Below are 27,005 nucleotides of genomic sequence, written 5' to 3' on the forward strand. Positions count from 1 at the left end.
GAAATAGTTTGGTTCAGATAGAGAATCTCAGAAATTATAACAGCTTATGCAAATCAGGGTCATTAAAGGGTTGTCTTTAAATATTTAGAAACTCCCACCTAAAACAACATTTTTAGTACCAGAATAATTAGGGTAAAACTAGATTATGTGTTTCAGTTACACCAGATTATTCTGCTTTGGACCAAATAATTAACAGATTTAAAGGAAATTAATAAAAAACAAAGTATTGTGCAAGTGCACAGTCCAATTTCTTTTAAATGTCGTAATTTACATGCAAAGTGCTTTTGAGAGGAAATGAGGCATCTGAGAGCCCCTGAAGAGCGCTGGAAATGTATCGCTGCAAGCTGAGAAACCACCGAGATGTGGGAGAGTTTGGCAACAGAGGCTTACTTTAAGTTTTAAGTGCATCTTAAAAGCCAATTCATTTAGATAAGATTCTTCTAGGATCTTATTCACAAAACTGAAATGGTTTATTGAAAGAAAACAGCAATAGTCAGCAATTTAATTAGTTTTATCTTCCATGTAAATAGAGTTTGTTTTCTGCCCTAACAAACGGTTGTGAGTCTTGAAATGTAGAGGCAATATAAATAGCAGACTGTGTATTTTACAAACATCATTGTTTGTTAAATGCCCGTGGTAAACAAACATCCATGTGTGCTCACTCACGTCGGCTTGGATGCCTCTGCTTGGTCGGTCTGGAGCTTCTCGCCTCCCTCCACCTCCATGGTGCAGTAAACAATCCTGTTTGGAGCCAGAGACTTCAGCCCCACCACTTCCATGATCACCACCTGGGAAGAAGAATAGCCTTAGAGAAGATTGTCGAGAAGTGACTCATCTCTTTAGAGAGGTCAGAGAACAAGAGAGTCAAAAGCAGAGGAGCAGGCAGAAAATCCATCCAGAAATACTACTAGAGCAACAATGAGTGTTTACACTCACAGCTTCTGTCTTTGCTGTACAATAGATTCTGGGTGATTTTCCACTGAAATAGACTGTGAAAACTGCTACTATCCTCGACGGAGCCTGCAACTCCCAATCCTCAAAACTGCTTGCAGACATAATCTGCCACATAAAGTCTTATACCTCCTCTTTATAAGCTCAGTGCCTACATTGTAGCTCTGCCAGGGCCGAGGGTAACTGTGATACTGCAACCATGAAATTCAGTGGGACAGCCTGAAGCGGAAAAATGTGCTGTCAGGATTGGAGTCAACTTTCAATAAAATATTCAGCTCAATACTGTCGATGTGATGCCTGCAAAGTTTGTTACCTGCTACTGAATATTATCCTCTTAAGCCATTCTACAGACATAACTGTGTGTGACAATAAATCAAGTACATCATGGTAATATTTAATGTCTTTTAAGTGTCTTTCAAAACCATGAAAGTTTGAATATATCACTTCAAGGAAATTCCACATTGATTCTGACACAAACATGTAATTTTTCAAAAGGTTAGAGTAGAATACTCTTTTTTTTGTTTAAATAAATGCAATCAGAAATTTAAATGTCACATTCTAAGTTACACAATTGTAAGAAATGTCTCATCAGTTAATGTCCTGGAGTTTTGTAAAAATAAATAGAAATAAAAATGAAAAGCAAATAAACATTTTATATATTTCTGATGACTTCATTTAATCTATTAGCTCAAAAAAGGCTAACTGGGACCTAATGCAATTTGCTCCCATCAGGTGTATTTTTGCTCCAGCATGTATTTAGTGTAACGCACTTTGTGAATCCACTGCAGAATCCAAGCAAATAGCTAGTGCAAGGCAGCAGCAAAAAGAAAATGTTGGATTGCTTTGTAAATTTTCACCATGTTGGCATTAAAAGGTGGGTTGAGAGCTACACAGTATGTACTCTATAACACATACAGAGCAGGTCTGCTGCTATATGCATTTCATCACAGGTGAGACCCTTGGTTGTTGCTCATGGAGCTTTGCTTAGATGTCTGAGTAGTGCAAGATGTGGGCTGCAACCAACATTGCCCCAGGTCAGCCTGAAGGTTTTCAGCTGTTTTACATAGGTCTCCAACTTGGATCAAAACTTTGATAGATTTCGCTCACACAGTTTCTTGTCTCTGAATAATTTTTGGATGCATCAGGAAAGTACTCTGCGATAGAAAAGTTCTTGAAAAGATTCACATTGCTGAAACTTGAATGCCTTTGTATTTGAGATTCAACAAATTACTGAATACATCTCTGAAGTTCTAACACAGAAATATTGCATAAATATTAAAAAAACAGTTTTTCAGAAAACAGTTATTATTCTGGCTCACTTATCAAGAATGAAATCTCAGGCTCTGTCTTAATTGAGATTTTCTTCTCAAAATGTTCAATTTTGCCAAATTTCTGCAACAATTTAAAGTTGATCTCACAACAGGGGAATGCATTTGGGCACATTTTGTCAATTTTTTTGTGCATCAATTAACAGCTTTAACATACATTGGACTAATTTTGGTCAAGTTACACCAAGAAAACCATTTATAGAATAATATTACATTTTTTATATGCATCTAATACACCAGCTAGGTCTTAAGCCTGGCATGATGGTTTTAGAACCATAATTATTGAATATCTGCTTATGTCATTTATAAATCAAATAGATGTCAGCGCAAACCTGTCCACCAAATTTGGCAGGTGTTGTGAGGTATAATGTTTTCTTTCATGTTATTAATGTATATTTATTTCAACATTGTATTGAAGTAAGTCTGAGGCCATTATGAACTCACTGACTGAAATAGCACTGCATCATAAGGAGGAGAGGTGTGATTGCTCTCTGTTCTGTGGTGATAACTCATCTGAGACAAGCTGATAACAAGATGAGTCACATTTCCCATTAAGGAGCAGGTAAATAGGTTTTTATGCACACGTGTGTGCGTCAGTCTGTTCTTCACACAGCGTCTGGTGGACCGTCTGAACAGGTGTGCTGTCTGTTTCTATTCTTAGTGTGGAGCAGGGAAGTGTTTCTCATCGGTTTTGATTTCTAGTCCCGCTGAGGCAGACGTAGATTTGCATCCCTTTAAGATGTTTCTTGAACATCTTAAAGCATGTTATATTTTATTTTTATTTTGTCTACAATTGCTACTCAGTGGTGGTTGTTGTGTGTCTTGTCTCTATGCTGCTGTAACTGTGAAATAATTTCCCTGCTGGGATGAATAAAGTAATTCTATTCTATTCTATTCTATTCTATTCTATTCTAAAGGGGTAATATTTGTAGCACTTGGCTAAAGCTGGTAAACCAAAATATATAGTACCTCCAAAGTAAAAGAGAGAACCACATCAGACTTGGAGAGATTGTTCTCGTCCTCCTGGCCCATATCGATGATGGAGGTGTTGTGGCCTCGCTTCAGCTTCTGGAGTTTAAACTCTCCACCTTTGGACACAGGCATGCTTTCCAGGTTGGCCATAAGCTGATTCACGGAGGACTTGAGCTCCTCGATGTACATGGCCTCCATCTCTTTAGACACAAATTTAGGGAACTTGCCGCCCTGTTGGGGAGAACAGAAAAGAATCAGATATTTCTAAGCTTGAAATCAAAAGCTTGACAATTTAAAGCTTCTTAAGACCAGGTCATATAATTTCACTTCAAAAACACAAATTGCCCTTCGCAATCATCCACATCTACTGAAGTATAGAATACTCTTTCATTCATTTTTTCTTATTTGTGGCCTGAAGCTCACACCATGGTGTCCATACTAGTGACACCATATTTCTGAAATATTAACTATATAACAAAGCATATTAAAACCAATCTGAGTGCTCCCTGCAGAGTCTGACTCACCCTGGCAATCTGGTCTGCCATCTGAAGACGACCATCAAGCTCTCTTCTGATTTGTGCAGCCTGCTCGTCCAGATTGTCCAGCTATTGATAAACAAAGAGGAAGAGGTCATTCGAGTCATTTTAAGGAGAATGAAATACTTTCTGATCCCAAGTTTTGTTCACACAGAAATAATGTCTGCATAAAATATGAAATAAGATCCTTATCTACACATATTGTTGATATAAAAATGTAGTAAATTTTGACTAAAAACAAGTTTATGTACTAAAATATGCACATAAACTTTTAGCTTCTTACACAAGGATTGTACAAAGTTGTGTAGTAACAATATTTTAATAGGATACTGCCTAAATAGATTTGTTTCACAGTCACATTGTAGAAGTGCTTTTGTACCAATTTAATTCCATCTGCCCGGTAAAATATTGTGCACAAATGAACAAACCTAAAAGGTCTGCTCAGTACAGCAGATTTAAGGCAGATTTATTTTCTCTTCACTGTCTGAAGTTACAATCCACAGTGGTTTATACACTTTGGAGATGAAACTGAATTAGGGTGTGTCAGAATTATTTGAGACAGCTTTTTTATATTGAATCACAAGTCCACAAAGACCTAATCTTGTATACACAATTAGAGCTGCTGTGGGTCTTGGGGGTATCCCATACTGAAATCCACATTGATGCATCCACAAATCAGCAAGAACACAATCCTACACAAATTTCTCTACGCTACTCACATTTCATGAATAAGGATCAAAGTTTCACCTTATGCAATAATACATAATACATCTGCAGCCTTGAAACCCATTTTTCTTTTTAAGTTGTTGAGCACTTACTATTAATCATTATTGTTTTTACTTTGATGCAAAATTGCATGCTGAGCAGAATAGAGTTATAATGGCTTTATAGAACTGAATTACAGAAAATAGGATTAGCAGCTAAAAATAAAGAATTGAGAGGACCAGTGAATCTCAGTGAATGTACAATAGTCTTTGGGAGCTTTTGAATGTTTAATGACGTAACCTTGATGTGGGCAATGTCTCCATAACCTCACTCATGTTTTCAGCTGCAGCTGCCGGCACCGGAATAAATTGAAGAAACTTCTGAACTCGTACAAGAGAAATAAGCCCTTCATCAAAAAAGCAATTAGTTCCTACATGAGTAACTCAATAGTTTTCCCCTCTTCATATTCAGTGTATCGCCTTTTTCCTTCCAGCAGCTGTGCACATGATTCTGAATCAGTTATTCATGTGCTAGTTAATTATTCAAATAAATCTTTCTGTTACTACATCTATAAAAATAATCTTTCTTTGTTTATTACGTTTATAACAACCAATTTTTTTAAATGCAAGAAAGGTCATGAAAACAGTCTTCATAAAACAATCTAATTTTGCTCACAATTATTTTTTAATTTCAGAATAGTGTTTTATTATTTCACATTCTTCTTTCTTTTTCCAACACACCAAACAGGGACATGGGCAAATGATTTAACTAAAGGCTTTTTTGCAAATCTTATCCAAATGCTTGTCTGCGCGTCAATATGTGACGAGGACGGACCATCCGATGCGTCAATATATGACGAGTTGGGAGTGAGAATGGGTTGAAATAACACTACAACCCTACTGTACAAACAAGTCTCACCTCAACATAAAGTGTGTGTCTATGTCTCGTGCATGTTTGACTATATGTTTTGTCCTCATTCAGTGAAGTAAATGGCCGGTATCTAGTCCAGAAGACTAGAACGCTAAGCTGCCACACACTGGCTCCAACAGGCCCTATGACCAACACCAGCAGGCAAAGCAGATTAAGTGTCTTGCCACAACAGATATAGACAGAGACAGAGGGGGGCTTGAACCAACAGCCAGATGAGCTCCTACTACCTCAGCCTACATACAGAGAGCAGTGAATCCAGACGTTTCACTTAAATGAAAAGAATGATATCTCATAGTACTACTACTCAAGTAAAAGTAAAACATACAATGAAGCAAAATTACTCCTAAAAGTACATTTCTTTCCAAAAGTTACTAAATGTAATTGAACAAATGTGACTTGTTACTACCACCTCTGTACATAAACAGTGTCTGCTGCAACTGCAGTGACAGGTGCAGAAATGCCTCTAATAGGATGGCATTTTCCCAAAGGATTTGATTTTGTTATTTTAAATATAAAAAGGAAATCCAATCAAAATGTAATCTCACATCCATTTTTTGCAACACCAAGAAGAAAGATAGTTTGTATATTAATTGTTATTTTGTATTTTAAATGAAAATCAATAACTGTTTCATTTTTGGTTTTCATAGCTGACTTTGGAGAAGAAAATACAACTACCAAGCATTCATGGATTCAAAATCTCTGCAAGCTCTTTAATAAAGACTTTCTAACTTTACATTCAATTTAAAGTTTCAGATTTAAATGCTTCAATCAAACTAGTCTTGTTACCAGTAGAAAAAAAATACTAGTTGCAGGGTTTTTTTTCCAGCTGGCATTTTAACAGTGGCAACCTGGCTTTTTGCAACTAATGATTTAATGGCTTAAAAGGGTCCATTATAAAAGCATAGTGACTGGAATTACTGTCATCAAAATCACTGAAAAGCGGCGGTCAAGGTAAATATGATGTGCAGTCTTAAAGAGTCTCGCACAGATTAGCGGATATGAAAACTAGTGGAGCATGACTATAAAAAGACCAATCAGCACTCCAGTTTCTTTCCAACCGACTGCAATCACAGAAGCACGATGTGGCATCGCACATGAAAAGATCGAAATCAAAAGCGATTTCTGCCTTGGTGCATAGAAAATATGTTTCTATCACCGCAGGCAACCTGAAAGAACCACATAACTTTTCTGGGGGGTTTTTGTGGAAGTGTCCAGTATTTTGAACTTTCCCTTTTCCTATTGGTTTCAATCAGCAGAATTAAAAGCATTTTTCAATAATGGCAAAGCTCAAGCAACCACTAAAAATAAAACAAATGTCAATGACAAATATAAGAAAAGCTCTGACTTCAATTGGATTTGTGTTGAAGTCAGTGTTTATTAGATTTCTGTGTGCTACTTAAAATTATTTTCTGTGGCACAATGTTTACTGATTTTTAGCTTAAAATCTCCACTCTGAAATTGAAATGTATTTTTCTCCACATCAATGATGGAAAAAGTGTTTCAGATTAGCTGACACAATGAACTAGTGGACGCCTGATGTCTGTGTTTTGCTCTACACTTCTCTATGTTTCGTATTTCTTCTGTTGTTCTCTCAGCCAAAACATCTCATTCCTGTCACATTTGATGCTGTGAGTCACCAGTCACCAACATGTTCTGTGTGAGATGATTAGGACAAATCTCCACCACAGTTGCACCTAAGGAGACATGAACCATTTCAGAGAGCAGCATGGTCTGAGTTCACACTAAAAAAATTAATTGTGGCTTGTGTTAAAATTGTGAAATCGTTTATGTTTTTTGTTTTGTTATATTACCTGTAAAATAGTCAAAAAATGATTTTTCACAGTGTACTTGCAAAACAGAAATTTTACCCTGATAGTGACGGTGATGACTTTTTTAAGTGTTATGGTGTATATTGATTAAATTCTTTCTCAAATGAAAGAACATAAGTAATGCAGGATAAGTTCAACCTTTTTCTGTGCTTTTACATTTCTAGAACCATCAGCAAAGTTTGACAAAGGCCACTTTATGGCCATTCTATTCCAACATGACTGTTGACAAATGCACAAAAGAAAGTTCCATAAAGACATGGATGACTGAGTTTGGCATGGCAAAAACATGTCTAGCCTGCAGAGAGTGCTGACCTCTACATATCACACATTTTATGTAGCTTTTGTACTAAATATATAATGAATTGCTACTTTGAAATATTTCATTGGCATAAAACCCCAAATAAAAGTTTGATACTCACAGGCTTTGCCCCCAGGCGGAAGTAGAGTAAACCTCAGACAAACAAACAGTGTTATAATGGCAAAGGTAGTGGAACTCAATGCCTTACCCAAGACATTTTTGCCTTATAAGTCAACACTGAGGCAAAGACACAGACAAGAAAATTCTCCAACAAGTCCTACATCAGGTCTGTAAAGTTGATTGTGAAAAACAACAGAGAAGTCAGACGTTAAACGTCAATTACTAACCAGAGAAAAAAATGAGGGGCACAAAGTCTCATTGGATGCGAGAGTGAAAGGTGCGTCAGACGCATTTTGCACGTGCAAACCGGGTGAGTACTGACTTAAATAACACATGCTTGTGAAAATCCGCCATCCGGAAAGTGCTTAAAAATATTTGCATAAAAAGTTGCTTAAATGTAAATACTACAGTTACTGCAGCCTATGTTATCATGCTGCCATAGAAATGCCATTGGAATTTACACACATAAAATCAAGTATTACTACGTCCACTTAATGAGCTATGATTTGACTATCAATACCTGTCATTATGAAAGAAAATGGGATGTTTACTACCAGTTACCTTCGGGCAGATGCAGATGTGGTAGTTGCTGTTAAAGTTTCCTTCAACTGGACATGAGGTCGGCTGCAGGCCTTGATCCATTTCTTGCATTATTCCTGGCTCTGTTTGGGTTTTGGAAATATAATAAATTGTATTCCGCCCTCTACACACTCTGGATTTCAGCTGTCGGGATTGCATGTTCCCTACAGACTTCCTATTTTCTTCAAAACCTTCATGACTGCAGCGCTTTAGCGATGACGAACCCCGGCTAAGGGGTGTGTACTTCGGGACAAATAGCAATCGCCGATTGGTCAGTTGCTGGCAAACCCTAGAATGACTGTCAGGTGGCGTCATGTCAAAGCCTTTACGGTTTCATTTTATCTAACAGGTACACGAAGAGAAATGCCAGCCTCCTCACAAAGAATTATCTAAGATTCTTTTGCAGAATAATTCATTCCAGTCCCATAAAAAACACATAAAATAGTTTCTCTATTCTAAGCAACAAGTTAGGGGCAGTTGCTTAGCATACAGGGTGCCCACTCTCCACTGACTGCAATAGAACAAAAGCTACTGTAAATATGTTCAAGGTGCAACTACCAGATAGTTGTTTTTTTATATATATATTGTGTTTTTGCATCTTTTCTGATGTCATCTAGGGCAATTGTCCAAAAACCCTAACCCAGTCCACTGACCTCTGGATTGCAACTATACGAACAAGATAGATCATATAGTTTGTGATAAAAAGAATTGATCACAAATTTAGAAACAACTGAAGACATGTAAAATAAAAAAAACTTCTTCCATTGTTCCTGCAGGTTAGCACCTGACTCTATTTTGAATGCAATGTACTCTAAACTCCTCTGGCCTCGTGCTAGTGGGACACATGCCAGAACTGACCTCCCTCAGCCTCTGGGTACTCCACCTATTCCTATTACATTAACAGGCCTTGTCTCTCAACCTTTACCATATTGATTTTCTGCCCATTCCAGCAATCCCTCTTAAGAGAGAATGAGCCAAAGTGCACATACAGTCAGGGGAGGAGTACAGTATGTTACAAACACAGGGGGAAAAAGTCAAACAGATGCAGTGTTGGATCTTATTGAAACTGGGCAAAATCAGATCATGTGCAACATTTTTTTTTTTACGTGAAAAGCAGAAAATCATGTTCTTATTATCATCTTATCTACCACCTTGGGCTTGATTCTGTTCACTGGTCTGCAGAATATGAACTTATGTCAGCCAGATGCCTCTTAAATAAAGGACAGCAAGCATAGACAGTTAAGTCTGATGCCCTACCAGCAGTGGCCACTAAACAGCCACCCTGCTATATAACCCAGAGTTCCTGTTTAGTAGAGCACATAATCAGACTTTGCCACCAGCAGCAGCAGCAGAATGTCTGCATTGGAAGCACAGTGGTATTCAGCACAGATCACAGATTGATGCTTAAATAAAGACCAGAATATGGAAAAACAGAAAGAACGCAAAGACAAAATTATGCTGAAATAATGGGGCAAATTGAATTCCTGCCTCAGTTCTGCCTCAGCTGCCTATTTCCCACTGTTGTTAGCAATCTTATGTCAAAACAAAGAGATAAAAGAACTCCACTGGACTATGGTGCAACTGACATCTGACATGTGCACTCCCATAAGAACTGTCAGTACCAAGTTTGGATATCAGCAGCTTGGCCTGTCAGCATCTGACGGTGCATTTTTACTGTCCCATCTGTGCACCTCCCTCTCCAGCAAACATGACAAACCTAAGACCATATGTCCAAGAAAACTTAAGACTGAAGTAGGTGACAGGAGAAAAAACTGGTTCAGTGTAGTCACATCTATATCATAGCTCTTCAGCAAAATTTCTGAAATGAGAGGAATGAGTATGAAGTGTGAAATGTAAAGAGAAGTGTAGCCTGTTTCTATAGCTACAGTCTGAACAGAATCAAAAGTTAAATATTGTCCTTAGAATGACATAAACTTTCAGCCACGGAACCTCACAGTACCCTCTGAAACTGAAAGGTCAATGCTCTCTATAAGGAACATATTGGTGCCCACAATAACAAACTCAAAAATGTATTTAAAAATGTGCATTTATTACTGATTAGAGCTGCAGAAATGTAATGCAGGTTAGATTACTTTAGTGTTAGCCGAGATGACAGCAGGTTAGAGGCAGGTGGGTATTTAACAGCCCAGCTGATGACACATTCCCAGGTGGCTGCTGGGACATTAGCAGCAGACAGAAAACATGACTGGGGTGAGTTTTTCTGAAGAACACAGACCGGACAGCAGGGTATGATTTAACATGGAGGAGCTGAGGCAAAGAGCTATATTTAGATGTGCTGAGAGTGCATGTGTGTATGCTAAAATATGCAGTGTGGGATAGAAGATATATGTGTGAATGTAGCATCTCTGCATGGTCTTCTCAGTATACATTTTAATTTCTCCACATCTTAATTTCTAACAGTTTAATGCTGCCTAAAATATGTCTTGATATAAAATGACAACTGATGCAATTACACAAAATCTAAGACAAAATCACTCACGCATTTCTCTTCATCTCTGTGGAGCACAAATATTTGATCACTTTCACTGCTCTATTTGCACTGCAGATTAAAATGCTATTTAAAGTGGAGTAGCAAAGGACTGAGCTTTTACATCAGTGTTTTGAGGCTGCCCTTAAACCAGACAGCCAAAAACCAAATACACAAAATCTTAATTTTCTCTTAAAGGGGCAGCATCATGTACTTTCCAGGCATACAATTCCATTTTATAGCACAATAAAGTGTCTATAAAAATGTTGTTATAAAAATGCTATATATATATATCAAACATAAAGAAATTTGTCGTTTTGAAATTGGCCTCTGTCTTGTTAAGAAGGTCTTGTTCTTTCTGACACTCTGCCTTTAGCATGTCATCTCAACAATGCTTCTCCATTATGTAGTTTACATCTGTTCTTAGGAGCAATTTCCAATAATAAGCTCAGCAGACTGATTGCTGCTGGCTAGTCTAAAGGAAAAGAAAGGGGTTGGAATCATTGGATGTGACACCAAAGTGACTCTCACACTCTCCTGTTCTTCTCCACCTTCAGCCTTTTCTGGCTCTCTTCCTTTTTGAGTCAGAGAAAAAGCAAAAGACTGAGCAGACTGTTCAACATGGCTTTCTTGTCCTGATTGTTGTATTGTATTTTTGTTCACACAGATCGCCTGGTACTACTTTTTGGATTCTGGGACGACCCATTATAAGACGACCAGCCCACTAGAGCTGTTGCTCAATTATAATGGAAAACTACCTGAACTGTGTTGATAGTGATTTTTAATCATATTTGTAGAGGACTTCATTTACGGTACAGTGATCAAGGATACATTTCAGTTAAATGTTTATGACTGCAAACATTGTCCAGAGTCAGAGGCAGTTTCTCCATACAGTGCAGCACCACGGCTCTTTCAGTGAAGAGGTAGTTCGGCAGGCATAGCAATGCCCTCATCCTCTCCCAATCCTCTGTGCAGTGAAGAGGCTCCATTACGCAATTATATCAGCTACAGGCTAAGCCAGTGAGAACTCAGGCCTCATTTCCCAACTAACAGTTGCTGACAAGACAAATTATAGAGGAAAAGGAGGAGCCTTCTTTCAGTGCTGATGGGAGGATGGTTTGCCAGGTTGGGATGTGCGACAGACCATGATTTATGGCTGTGCAGGGTGGAAAGCGTGATCCTGATGTGCTTGTGCTTTACTTTGACACTCAGGCTTGGGTAATTCAATCACCCATTTGAGACTCAGGGAATAATTTTATGTGAGGAAGAGTCAAATGAGGTGACTAAATATCGCAAGTTGAAAAAAAAATCAGAGAATAAAAATCTGAGAAGTGTTTATTGTGCTCATAGGAAAATGATTTCAAAGTTGTTTGAAATGAAATGCCTCTGCCATTGTGGTTCCTCATGGCTCATTGCTGATTGGTTTGGATTTGTGATTTTGTTTACTAGATCTGACAGTGAGCGAAACATGACATGCTTTCTGATTATCATCAGAGAAAAAAAAATGTATAATAACTATCAGTTCTGCAATGAGGGCTTCATTATTTCTCATTTCTTAAAGATGAAAGACATAGAAAAATAATACCAAAGCACTGTGAACATTTTAAATGTGCTGCTAAACACAGTCAGCAAATGCCACCACTGTTTTGTTACAGTATGACCTAAGAACAGAATGATCCTGCCCTCAGAGCTTTATCTACAGCCTTACCTTAACATGTGGTCCAAGCAACAAAGCTCCCATGACCCTTTTAGCATGAACTAAGAACATCCCTCAGTTATACACCATTATGCATTTACTGTAAAAGGAAAGGACATCAAAATGTCTCAACTTAGAGCCACTGAATTGCAAATAAACTTTAATAACATATACTTTGATACACACATGGGGATAATTTAATAATTAAACCACCAAACTCTTGAGTTGTAAATTTACAATTTACAGTCCTGTGTCCTGGGTTTAAATCTGTGGCAATTTTTGCTCTCAATTTTCTTGCACAGGTTTTCTAAAAGTACTCTGGCTTCATCCTAAAATCCAAATAAATACACTTTACGTGAAGCGAGGATGCTAAATTGCCCTCAGGTGTGAGGGCAGGAATGACTGTCTGCACTGTTTGTCTCTGTGTTGGCTCTGTGATGGACTGCTATCTGTATGCCTCTTGGCCATTGATCGGCAGAGACAGCCCACAACTCTGAATGGAATTAAGTGGGTAGGAAAAAAGGATACCTGAACCATTAATCTTAAAAGAGCAGCATTCCATTGAGAAGTCATTTAGTGAGCAGAGGAGTGACTTCGCTTTAAATCTGGCTGATAAGAAAAAAGCTATAAAATATGGTGAAAAAATACATTTTTCAGAGCAATATGGTTTAAAAGATTAACAATTAAATATTTCTCTTTGCAGTAAGTAGAAGTAAATTGCGATATATTACAGTAAGAAGAGATAAAATGATATCTATATATATATATACATATGTAAAAAAACATAGACAATGGTGATGTTAGACTTTGCCAAAAACTCTGGATGTTGTTTATGGTGGTAATGTCTCTCCAGTCCTGGAGTAAACTCAAGGACACCTGTGAAGTAACAAACTGGGGGGGTGGTCCCCCTTGTTTTTAATAAACAGCGAGAGTCTGTCAGTTACTAAAAAATCATCATTAAACCTATTGCTGAACCTCAGATTAAGGAAAAGCTTTGTAGTTTTTGTCCTGGTCTTGATACAATGGACTACATCTTCACTTTGGAGTTTGATTGTATGGTACACATGTTTTGAGGAACTACAGAAGGCTTATGAGCTACTCAACGAGGGCTGATAAACTTTAATGGTCAGATGTTAGAATTGTCAAACACATTGCCACAGATAATGAAAAAAAAAAACACATCTCTCATGCACCATGTAAAAAAGCCCACTTGCACCAGTGCTATAGAATCTATTCAACTGTGCCTCAAACACTGCACCCAATAATCTCATGCTATACTGTGCATGAGATTAATCTTAGCAAGCTGGATGTTGGAAACTGGAAGTTGAAGCTTATAATTTTCTGATTGTTTTGGCTAATGGCTCTCTGAAAACTTGTATTTATAAAGCATTACAATGTAACTTACATAAGGTCAATTGATATTTAAATGTGGAAAAGCATGAAACAGTGATGTCGCCACAGAGGAAGACATTCCATCCTGACAGCTGAATATTATGAATTCCACATCCTCGATCCCAACATACATATACTATTCAGAATGAAAGCACGCACAAATTTTAAAAGACATGGCAAGACTTCATGTTCAACAAAATCCCCCTAATTTCCTCACATATAACATATTTTTCAATTTGTCAGCAATCATGCCAACATAGGAAAACTGTGGGACATCATTTTGAGGATTTTCTAGATTTTTAAAAATGCATTTTGTTTTGAAATGTAATTTAAAAAGAACTGCTTCAAAAGTACATATTTTTGAAAAAAGAATTTCAGTGTATAAACATGTTTTTACAGTTTTCTGCACCAAAAAGCAAGCATGGAGCCATCAGGGAGTAGCGGCTGGTTGGCACAGCAGCTGTCTCTACCAGTCTAATCAGTCTGTTAGTCATTTCCAGGGGTGATTTTACTTCAGCATGAGACAGAAATAGAACAGTGCTTCCTTCTGACAATTTAGGATGTAACTGCAAAAAATAGTAATTCCCCAGAGACAACATCTAAGAAAGTTGGCCTCTGAGTGAAAGCCAATCCAAGAACAGCTCGGTAGCATGCTGACTGGGATGTCACATGTCCTATATAAAGAGCATTTTATCACTGAGTTGAGACACCCATATATGACTAAATATATTATTTAAAGATATCATCACCAGTAAAGACTGATATATTAATTACTGCAGCAATTTAAATTGAGATGATACATAGAACATTTGGAGAAGTACTACATGTAAAAAAGAAAGGAGGTCTCTACTTTCTCTTCTTTGAAATAAATGTGTTTCTTCTCACAGTCATGATCCATATTCCATTTCTTACACCACTGGGCAAATCACATAGCAAAACCTCACATACATTTTGCACCATATATAATGCATTATTCATTGCTCAGAGCATGGCATGTTCAGATAAATGGTGTTGTATTCTGCATCCAGATTCCTAACCTGTGGTAACAACTTGCAGCCAGCATACAAAAGGAAGCGGAAAAAAAAAACTAGGTTAGGGAACCTCAAAGGACTGGGAGAAAAAATACACAATGGATATGAGGGCTGTGGTGATGTATTGCACCTCTGCATTAGAAGGTTCACACTAATGAACACTCATGCAGAACAGAACCTATATTGATTTTTGCCAACTGAGACATTCAAACAATCCTGAATCATCTAATTTGTTTAACAGCAGCTTGTGCCATCCACTTCAATATAATCAGCTGCTGACAGGAAACAAGAAAAATCTGTGATTAAAAAACAAACAAACTAGGCCTTGGAATGTGTGTCAAGTGTTAAGGTGTCCGAGGTTTTCTCCGCATCCTGTTTGTATAAGAGTTTTAATCAATCTGTAGTAGTAAGATAACAGTAGGGCTGCTTTCAGCACACCCACGGAGAGCAGTAAAGACAGCAAGCGAAGGAGAGTTATGTCTGACACAAGCACCCCAGAGTCCACTATTATCTTCCAGTAATCTCAACATATGTCCCCCATGATAAAGTATTACTGGCCTGGTAGTAGGGGATGCATCTCAAGATACCAATTTGATTTTATAGTATCTCTGTTTAACATCACAGCCAAGATGGGAGAAAGAGTAAGGAATGTAATATGTAATACTGTAAATTAGAAACAGGACATAATAATGCAAACACCGGCCAGATTTGGGATCATTTGACTGGAGGTGAACCCGATTCATTTATTACTCGAAAAAGCGCTCATGATGTCTTGCAAAATATTTATTTCTCCTACCCTTTTCACATTTTGTCATGTGAAAACTTCAATGGATCTTGCTGATCTTTTGGATGATTAACACACCCAAGGCAGTACATAACTGAAGTTGCTGGAGAAAGAAGCATCTAAGAAAAAAATAAGTGTAGTGTATTTTTGTATAACCACATTTTGATACAATTACATCTACAAGTCTGGAATGTCTTACTACCGTTACCCATCTAGACACTAGGGATGTTGTAAACAATTATTTTGTAATTGAGTAATCTATCAATTATTCAGGCAATTAATTGAGGAATTGAATAAAAATTTTGATCAAATGAAATACTGGTAAATACTGTCTAATATTTAGACAATATTTCATATCAGTGCATCACTAACAATTACTTTTCTGTTGCTTAGAAAACTTGTAATAATAATAGTTAATTTTTTAAGTCAACCTGGACCAAAATTTAAAAAACAAAGTCTGAAATTATATTAAATTTAATAATAAAAATAATAGAGCAGCAGTTTTGGGCTGCAAGAAAGTCCTGGGTTCGATTTCCGACTTCTGATCTTTCTGCATGGAGTTCTCCCTGTGGATGTGTGGGTTCTCTCCAGGTACTCCAGCTTCCTCACACAGTTAAAAAAAATGACTGCTAGCATAACGGTGCTACCACCATGTTTCACCATGATAGCATTTAGGGTGATGTAGAGTATTAGTTATTTACCACATGTAATGTGCCAAATCAGTTGTGTCTCATCTCACCAGAACAGAGTCTGCTACGTTTCATGTGCTCACCATACAAATGCTAAATCTGACTTCTTCTGGCTTTCTTTCAACAATAGCATAAAGGTTTGTTATAATATTTACTAATTAGGTGACTGATTGCTGTTGCTTGCACTGGAGTTTACTTGGGACTGTTTAAAGTGGGTAGATACTTGCAACATTTTTCACATTATTTTAACATAAAATCCCTACAAAATACGTTGATGTTTGTGGTTGTAATGTGACAAAATACAAATAACTGCTTTGCATTGCACTGTAGGTCTGTAGGATGTGCCACATAGAACAGATAGAGCCTACCTGACAGGCTTGGTAAAGCAGCTGATGCTCAAACTTCTTGATGCCAAGGATATTTTGGAACATCTCATATAGCTGGTCCTTGCTCAAGATTAGCTCAGAAGCGGCGCTGGCGGTCATGCGTTGCTGAGCCTTTCGTGGATCTTCATCACCACGGTAGATGGTGTCAAATTTGGCCATCCAGGAGCTCAAAACTGTCTCCTTACTGAGACCGTCAATCTCCGGGAGGCTTCGCACTCGTTTCTCGATGTGCCTCTTGAAGACTTCCCTGAAATCGTTGGCTGAGAAGCCGCCACTCTGCACCATCTTAGCCACGCGGTCACTCTTCAGGAACACCTGGCATGTAAAAGACACAGTTAGACTTTAATATTTATCTTGCTGATATATGTAAATAAATGCTGGATTGTCTCTGAAGACGATCTCTGATTTGCATATTTAAAATTAATGTTTCAATAAACTTGGAGACAACACATCCCAAATTAAACATTTAGTGCAGAGGTGATATGGTATGGCAAAACGGACAAAGTATTTTATTAGATGATCATGTAGGCAAGTGTGTGTTTATGTGCATGTTGTGATTTAGTAAGAGGCGGAAAGCCTGTGGTAACAACAAGCTAACACGGACAGAGTCAGGCAAGACAATACTGTCACTGCATCAAGGGAAGCAGCCATCCAAGCTGACAGCATTTGTCAATGTGACAGTCACATTTTGTTCTTCACTTCCATTCTGGTTACAAAGCAGCAGCTTCTGAAACATCACAGCACAGGAGTACATTATCATTGTTTTTTTTTATGCATCTTTTCACTAAACAACAAAGGTTTGCTGTGTGAAACAGATGTTAAGTCAGCCGTTTTGGGTTTCTTTGTTATTAAGGTACTTATTTTATTTATTTTTTTAAAACACACAAACACAAAAGTAGAAACGTTAGTTTTTCAACAATAACAATTTATTGTTTTTGGCATCATAGCGCTTATGACACTATGATGCCATCATAATTTGTCGAGAAATTTAATTAAAGTAATCTTAATGTATGCAAAATTTTGCATTTAGAGAAAGCATAAAAAATAATCTCTAATAATTAATCTCTCCCATTATTCTGGTATTTAACAAACAAATAACTTTGGTTATGCCAACTGACATAAAACAGGCTACATTTACACGTAACTAATGCCATAATGTCATTACTTTGAATTTTTTATACAGTGTATTTATAAATCTGATTTTCCATGTATTACGGGCAAGAATTATTGCACATGAAGAGTCCTACTTGTGAATATGAATGCAATTTAGCACTGCTTATAGTCTTTTTCAGCACCCACTTTCCCACACCCACACCTGTAGATTTGTGGTGATTTCTAGATGTAATGGGGTTCTTGTACTGTGTAAAAGTAACCAAGAAACCACTACACTGTTATAAAAAAAATACATTATGTTACATTACGCAATGTTCTTGCTTTTAGATTTTTTCTAAATTTCAACCTTTGACGCAATTGTGTTATGATCTGAAGTCAAGCAGTTATGTAACTGCGTGACTTTTGTTATCCCAAACACTGGGTTGTATTTGCAACTGATAGGATTCAGTAAATTTCAGAACTTCATGCTGATTGCTATATTTTAATTTTGTTTTTATCATATTTTCCAAGAAAGTGATCTCAAGAAGAAACCATGTTCAACCATGTAAAGAAATATATTTCTCTTTAAGTTTAATTTCAGGTTGATAGTGATTTAAAAGTTTGCCATAAATCATATTAAACTGCCGGCATTATGTACTGTATGTCTCCTTTCTGGCTCCCTACTGCATCTCGTCTCACAATAACTTTAAATATTACAGGCAGGCTCCTGTTTAGTTGTCTTCTAAAAACAGAAACAATAACAGTGACCAGCTCTCATCATTTAGTTTAATACAGTGGCTTGTTTTTCTATCTTGTAATTAGCTGTTAAGGGTTTTAATGCCGTTCTTTTCAGTGTTGCGTGCATGGCAGTAATGACTTTTGCAGATCAAATTGTGAGCCTGGAAAAAATGGCTGTGTCAACCACACGCTCTGACTCATAATCTGTGCAGTGAAAAGCTTCCGCCACCATTTTACCACACAACCCCTCTCAATTCAGGCATTTTGACAAGGAACAGCTGAAGGATGTGGAGTTCTGTCTGACATTTTTCATTCAACAATACTTTAACATTTACTAAGAAAATAAATCAAATATACAATACATTAACAATGGCTTAAAATATTAGAAAATTAGGTTTGTTTTATTGCAAAAGTGTAGAATGTTACATCAAGAGAGATGTGTAACAACAATGTAAAAACACAAAAACTACTTTTAAAACATTAAGCTCCTGTGCTTCAATAAGTAGTTTTAAGTGGACTACCGTGTCTTACTACCTCAGAGTAGCTCTGAACGGCGTTGATGAATGCTTCATCAGCTACAATTTGCGTCTCTCCATTAAGGAAGGCCTGGAAGCGGTCCTTGGTCTGCTGGAGCTGCTGCTTGGAGATCTTTGGAAGCAAGGATAAAACAGAACACAAAAATATGTCAGACTTATTCTCTTTAAAATAAAAATCCAACGTCATATTTAAAAGTGTTTAAAAAACAGCAAGTGGTTTCACTTTTTGTCCCTAAATGGGTTTCTATATATTAACCTTTTACATTTCATTTTAGATGATAATCATCCAGCATTTGAATAATGAATTGCCTTCAGCTATAAAATTGTGCAAAGTTTAGGAAGCTAATTTCAGGAGATTACAACCCCAAGACTCATTATTTTTAGTAATAAAAAAAATTAATTTTTCATCCTTTATAAGGCAGAATTCACATATTGTCTTTTAATATAGACAGTCATACAATCAAGTCGCCTGAAATCGTCCATATGGGTGACCTCTTTAACTCTAGCCTGAACTAAGCAACTCAACAGTCTACACATATGATGCTCAGTTGAAAACAACTCTTTTGGGCATTTTATATCATGGTCCAATGAAGCTGAAAAAAAGCCACAAATAGAAGACATGCCACCCTAACATCACCCTACTGAAAACCTCCAGGCCTCAGTTGTACTTTGACTTTCTTCTCATGAGAACTGTAATCACAGGAAGTCAAGTCATGCTCAGCAGTCTCAACAAGAGAGAGAGAAGAGCAAACACATCAAATACTTTGACTTGGTGAACTTATTCTATTCCTGCTGAGCCATTTTTTTCTTTCATTTAATCCACGTTTGTGGTTTATTCAATCTACTAGTTAGTAAAACTTAAATTATATACTTTCTGTAAAGATTTAATGTTTGAATTTTCAGTTTTTAAATCATAATTTAATATAAACGAGTTTCTGGCCCAACCTGGCCCTTTGTGAAAAGTGAAAAATAACTGGTTGTGTGTACTTGGTGGTTTGCAAAAACTGCTAGGCGGAAGACCATTGGCCACTCTTTTTTGAAGAATTGTTTTAATTCAGCCACATTAGAGGTTTGGAAAGTTTCCAGAAAGAACAGACTTTTATGGTCACATCATAACATCTCAAACAGAGTTAATTTATAATTTTAATTAGGCCAGCTCAAAGCCTTCAATTTTTGCAGCCAGCCTGCTAGTATGTTCATAATTCAATAACAGTTGCAGTTACAAAAAGGACCAAGTTGTTTTGGGTCTAGTCAGTGGGTACTATGCAAATGTACACATAAAGGTAAAGCTATGCTCATAAATAATTAATGACTAGAAAAGCATATTTCTGAGGGGTGTTTTCCTAGATGTAGTAGCTTTTCATCCAATTTTACAAACATTTGCAACCCTTTCAGCTAAGTAGTTCGCAGGAGCAGTGTGACAAATTACTATTATGTTTTGAAGTGGCCCTCAAACTTCACTTGAGGGTTTTATAGATTGTTACTATATATAGATTTAGCAAGGGAGACTGGACACAAAACGAACAAATAGGGAGGGCTACATAAAGCATCTGGTTGGAAATGAAATTATGAAACCCAGAGTAACCATCAGGTGTGAAAGACTATAAGAGGAAAGAATGAGGGTGGGACAAGTCAAGTGTAAGCCTGCTTGCTGGCTGTCAGAGTAATGTGACCAAAAGGGTTCCCGTTTTTGAGTAAGGTAGACGATTTGTCTATGCAGAAAAATTTGAAAAATCCCACATCATTTTAATAGACAATAAAACTATCTAGCTCCAACTTTAGCTCTACAGCTAGCAGACTTCTATAACCTCTATATTAACCTTGTTCACATACAGCTGACAAATAACTATAAAACTGAGTCAAATCATGAAATAGATGGAACTTTGAGTTCCATCACTGACAGAATATATTTGTGTTTTATCAGCAAGTTTTACTACGAAAGGTCAAAACTATTAATAATTCGGATTCTGCTGACAGTTTCACTTGACCTAACTGACTTTATGTGACAACACAGCAAGCTGTTAAATGTGTGACTGTGTGAATGAGAGTTCAAGCAGCACATTGCAATGAGCCAGGTGGATACTGTGCACTTCCTCAACAAAGCGCACTTCAAATGCATTAAGTATTTATGACTTTCAGCTTCAGTGCTTTTCATTTCACTGCTAATTAGAGAACTGTGGTGATTAGTAACCAAGGTGATAGATGAGGAAAAATGCCTTCATTTTCATCTGCGAAGTCAGACTCTGAGGACACACTTTCCTGCTTTGCTCATATTGATCGACTCTCTGTAGCTCTTATCAAGATTGCAGTGTTACGAAGTGATTCATTTGCCTGCAATGAAGTAGACATTAATCACCCTTCACATATCAATGGAGAAGCAATGCATATGTAGTGTAATTTCTTTTCAATTTAAACTATGAAAAGATAGTTTAAACTATGGATTTCAGTCTGCACCTTGCAGGTAGTAGTTTTCACATTAAATATTCTATTTATATATAGGACTTAACTTGTTAGAAATGTCATTCTAGCGAAGTCAGATGCCTTAAATTCCAGGCTTTATGGGTCTGGTGTCCTGAGGTCCACAAAGGGGCTGTTTCTGCTTCAACAAGCCTGAATTAAATAATTAACATCCTGAATGGATGTTAAGGACATAATTCCTGTGATTCAGGTGCATTAAACATCTAAAGGTTGCAGAACACCAGCCTTTTATGAAAGACTGAGACCTCTAGTTGCACATCTATGAGGAGACCTCTGTGGCTTTGGATTAAAATGGAGATCAGTCCTGATCCATGCAGTGTGCAGGTAGAGTGTAAAAACACTATAAAACAACCCCCTCTGACCAGTTTATTACCATACAGGTTAATTTTTTTTAATCTAATTCCAATTATTGTATATGTGGAGGAATTTCACTATTTATATAGAACTTTAAAAACAGCCAAAATGCTGTGCAATAAAACGTGGTAATGAATTATTTACTATTTGAATTTTCTTTGTCTAGTAACATAGGTATATTTTCTATTTATGCAGATATAATGCAGATGTATCAATTATATGTGTAACGCACTTTAAGATGCTGCTTTTTGTTTCACTTTTTTTTTTTTTTGAAATAGTTTTTATTATTTTTCTTGGAAATGTAGGTTTTCTCATTTCTATAATTCCAACTGTTAGCTTTATTGGCTTTCAAATGTCCATTTTTCCAGTCATTTTTGGCTGGATTAAAATTTTTGTGATGCCCTTTAGTTGACCTTTTATTATAAACAAGCTTTATCATAAAATTTGGTTGCATTAAGAAAAGAAAACTTATTTTCTATTGGCGTAGACAGTATTATTGTCATATCTCACATGATGTTCTAAACTGTTCTTGTGCAACTGCAAATCTCAATGCATTTTATTGGGATTTTATGTGATACATCCACACAGGTTGTCAACTGCAAGGAAAAGGATGCATGGTTTCCAACTGGCCTATTGAAGTGCCAACCCAATAAAACAAACCTCATATAACCTCATATAACCTCATATAATGTGTAAATGTTCAAGAGGTGTGGATGCTGTCTCAAAGCCCTGTATGGTAGAGTGTGATAAACAAAAAAAGGTGCATAGTATGCTCAGCATCCCTTACCTTTTTCTACATCCTGAGTTGTGTTTAAACTGTTCTCTTCTCCATTATATCATGTTCCACATCCACAGCACTAAGCAGGGTGGCGAGGTGTTTTTACATTTCTAACAATATTTGAGTGCCACTTCATAATTATGTGCTGCTCATTGGCAGAATTCTTTTTCATATAAATAAACAGCTGCATGACTCACAGGAATACATGCCTAAGTCTAAGGTGAGGGGTAGCTTGCTTTTACTGTTTTTGCCTGATAAGTCCTTCATAACACTGGCATGATTCATCACTCCAGAGAACATGTCTACGCTGCACTCTAGAGTCCATCGCTAGTGTGCGAAACACCACTGCAAGCTGCTTGCCAAGGGAAACCAACTCCTAAAGCCTCTATACAGACTGTTCCTGAGCTAATATGAACACCACATGTAATATGGTTTTTGACTGATTTTCTATTGTTCCCGGCTTTTTTTTTTTTTACTTTATTATAATACCACATTTAATTGGGAAATATTAGACACAATGATTTCTCCCATTTTCTGTAATAGAAGTTTGTTTGCTATCCATTTATGCTTAAAATGTAAGCTTCAAACCACAGTGAAACGACACATTTTTGAAGCTAAAAGTACCGCATTTTCCGGACTATAGAGCGCACCATACTATAAGCTGCACTTACAAAAAAAAAAGAAAACTGGAAACGTAGGTATATAAGCCGCAGCGGGCTATAAGCCGCTGGTCTCTCCACCGCTCTCGGTTTTCCTAATAAATCTGCTGGAATTATTAAGGATGCATCCCTGCTTCTCCAACGCCAAACCATGGATTCGTTCATGCTGAGCTTACGTGCAGTGGCTCTATTTCCCTCCTGTACTGCCAGATCGATATCCTTCATCTGAAAAGCTGCATCATATGAGTTTTAAGAAGTTCCTCAGTTGGGCCTGCTGCAAGCAGCATTTTCTTCTTTGATTTCCAATTTTGACTTCCAATGACTCACTTTCTGCTAAAGAGCCCCCTGGCGGTTGAAGAAAAATCCACAGAAAAGCCGCACCAGGCTATAAGCCACATGGTTCAAAGTGAAAAAAGTAGCGGCTTATAGTTTGAAAAATATGGTAATCATCATAGCAGTGATGAGATAATTTTTTAATTTTGACCAATAAATTCTTCAAGCGGCATGCACTTCTATCACTTTATCAGATGGCTTTTTTTGTGAGTAGTGAAATTTATGAAAAACTCTGAAAATTGCTTGACAGTGCACTGCAGTAATATCAATGAAGATCAGGTTTTAAGCTCACAAAATTTTAGTTTAGAGAAATTTAAACCTCAATTCTTATAATACAGATGTAAAGTGTGGTGCACAACTATACATTTCTGGATTGATTTGTAAATTAAAATGATCAAAAGTGCTTTCAAATTTTGTTTTTCTTTCTTGGTTTTGAATCCACATGTAATGAACCTGTGAGAAAGCGTTTCAGCTGCCCTTGCAGTGCTGTGAAGAGTAGAGTCATTAGCTAATTGAATGCAGCGAACAGGGAGCTGTAGCAACTGCATGTTGGTGCAGTAAAGCCTCTGCTGTGCTGACTCACACTTGAGGTTCTTCTGGAATTATATAATGCTAAGAGGGTACGTTAAATTAGGTTGTTTTCCAAAATTAATGGTCTAGATGCTTGGGATTGGACTGGCAAATACAGCATTTACTGACTAATAGTAAAAATATATATATATAAATATTCAAGGTAGAGTTGGAGGTCAACCTCCACAATTTATTTAGGAGAACATTTACCATACTATCTGTATTAACATCATCGAAAGGGTATCTTACAAACCAACTGCTCCCATTGTGTGTAAACCAGTCTGCACTGGCGGTGTTCAGCAAACATGGTGTCATTGGATCAACAACACAAACAAATAGCATTTTATTGTAGACAATAGCAGAGGCCCACATCTGATTACACACTGAGTACCAGAACAAGTGCTGCATGGCAGCTGCAAAAAGTCCACCAGCAGCCAGTCTGTTCAAACAAACACAAAAAAAACCCCACCAGGATTGTGGAGTGACTGCTTCTGCAATCTAGTATTGTATAAATACAGATGCACAAGCTATTATCCCCAGTCAAACTAGCATTCACAAAACACACAAATGCAATGAGAGCAAATACCTGTCCGTTTTGTTAATAAACAGCCAAGTGTATGTTTTGAGCAAAGCTTGGTACACTGCAAGCATGGATAAAACAGAGAGACGCTGGCGCTTTACAACCAGCCTTCACACTACTGTCATCGTTGTCACTGTGGCACCGCTGTTATATCCTGGAGAACACTGTGTTCATATCAAGCAAAGCGCCGTCTTATAACAGTCATCCATAATCACACCACCGACTTGCTGCCAGGAGCTCAGCGGCTTCCTCTCTATCAGCACTCAGTGACAGTGTGCAAAACAGAAAGAAGTTCATAGAGTTGTAGAATGAAAAGCTGCAGAAAATTTTGTACAAATTTGGTTCAAAACAGTAAAATCTGTCCTTTCTGTACCAAACCTGGCATATGCAAATGAAATGTAGCCACAACATTTTCTAGCACACATCCATGCACTGAGTGATTGCATGTATAAAATAAATTTGCTCATCAAAGTAAAACTTGTTCATTTTATATACACAGCAATACATAGTATGTATTCATCTATGTTACTTTTGAAGAATGTTGCTTACAGCTGATCAAAACCCAAAGTTCAATTTTTTGTTTTAAATTCGAGTATTACATTAAAAAAGCATATTTTGAATACAGAAACTTTATGTTATGAACATTTTATAAATAACACAAATAAAGAGAAGATTTAGAAGACTGTTATCCCATGGAAAGTGACTGAAGCAATACGCAGTCACTGCTAGAGAAGCTGGCTGTGCAGAGAATGCTATATTGATGCCGTTTAATAAAAATTAAGTCGAAGGAAAAAGTATATTTGAAAAAGGTTGCTATTTAAAAGGTTTTTGTGGCACTAGTTGGCCTTTGTTCAACAGTAGATGGACAGGAATACAGGCAGAAAGAAGGGAAAAACGTCCAGTAATAACTGGGAATCGAACCAGTGACAACTGCATTGTGGACTGTAGCCTCTGTATATGATGTGCCTGATCCACCACTGAGCTATGCAGCACCCACACTTTACTCCAGTCCTTTTTTTTCCCTTTTGCTCTTTAATTCACGTGGATTTGAGGTTTTGCAGAAATGCCTGCAGATTTGAAAAGTTCAACTCCCGATATATGTAAGCAACTTTTAAAAGTGCAAGCATTACCAGCTAAATTCCCATAAGCAGCAAAGCCTCCAAGCAAACATCAGAAAATGTCTCAACATTTTGCTCCTTTGATAAAAAAGAAAAAGAGGACATAACATTTCAGGAGTATACCGAGGATGAAACATCAACAGAGAAACTGCAGGAAACTGCCCCTGGTGCAAATATCAAGAATAAAAACAAAGAAACAAGCACACTATTCTTTCTTTTCCTGTGGCTCCTTCATTACAACTGAGTCAGTTCTGCTGGAAGAAAGAATTTGATAATTTGTCTGAATGCATAACATAGGAAAATTGCTTTTATATACATTTGATGAAAAAAAGTCACAGGTGAATGAACATTTTCTTAATGGGAAAAATAAATTAAACGTATCTTTGTTAGGATACTTAGGAGGCAACAGAATATATATAATTACTGAGCTATGTCAACTTTTTGATTTAATAACATTACTTCTTCTAGAAGAGTCTTCCTAACAGCCCCTTGAAGAGGTTGCTTAATTTTGCATGAAACAAAAAGAATGATACCAATGAAATGACTGTATTTTTTAATAAAACATAAAGCTGACTCTGAATTCTTGTTTCCATTGCCACCACATTACTCCATCCTCCCTTTTTTCACTTTTCTTTAAAATCCAATTGATTTTCCATCTTTCCCCTTTTGTGCTCTCTGTTTATATACGTGATTATCTCTAGTAGTTGCTGGATTGTGAGTATTAAGAAGTGAGAGATCTGTTGAACAAAAGCCTTCTTTCTGACAGCAATAGACTTTTTTGGGAAACAGATTTATTTTTATTGATAACAAGAACTACATACTGAATATAAAACATTAAGACAATTTTGTCCTGTGATAAAAAAAGGCTGTAATTTTCAAAACCATGACATTTAATTCTGTTCAGCAGTCCATAAATATGGACTGTAAAAGTGTAGCCTCTTAAATGTTTATGAAATCATAATCAGTGCTTGAGCTATTTCCCACTAACCACATATGGACAATATTAAGTCCCTCACTTTATGTTTTCGTGTGATTCAGAAGTTTCTCTATCACAC

The 27,005-nt window shown here is 37.0% G+C and overlaps 1 protein-coding gene across 9 annotated transcripts in view; it reads right to left on the reverse strand.

The window, feature by feature from the left end:
• Nucleotides 1-27,005, reverse strand: part of cadps (calcium dependent secretion activator) — a 112,027-nt gene that overhangs the window by 73,476 nt on the left and 11,546 nt on the right. For all 9 annotated transcript variants that reach the window (XM_023325066.1, XM_023325068.1, XM_023325065.1 and 6 more), the window contains exons 2-6: nucleotides 19,079-19,192; nucleotides 16,697-17,029; nucleotides 3,776-3,856; nucleotides 3,249-3,482; nucleotides 667-788 (exon numbers count right to left, since the gene is read on the reverse strand). In XM_023325066.1, the coding sequence (XP_023180834.1) occupies nucleotides 667-788; nucleotides 3,249-3,482; nucleotides 3,776-3,856; nucleotides 16,697-17,029; nucleotides 19,079-19,192 (884 nt within the window). The remainder of the gene's footprint in view (nucleotides 1-666; nucleotides 789-3,248; nucleotides 3,483-3,775; nucleotides 3,857-16,696; nucleotides 17,030-19,078; nucleotides 19,193-27,005) is intronic.

The sequence above is a fragment of the Xiphophorus maculatus genome, chromosome 20 (genome assembly GCF_002775205.1).
Source record: "Xiphophorus maculatus strain JP 163 A chromosome 20, X_maculatus-5.0-male, whole genome shotgun sequence".
Classification (NCBI taxonomy): Eukaryota; Metazoa; Chordata; class Actinopteri; order Cyprinodontiformes; family Poeciliidae; genus Xiphophorus; species Xiphophorus maculatus.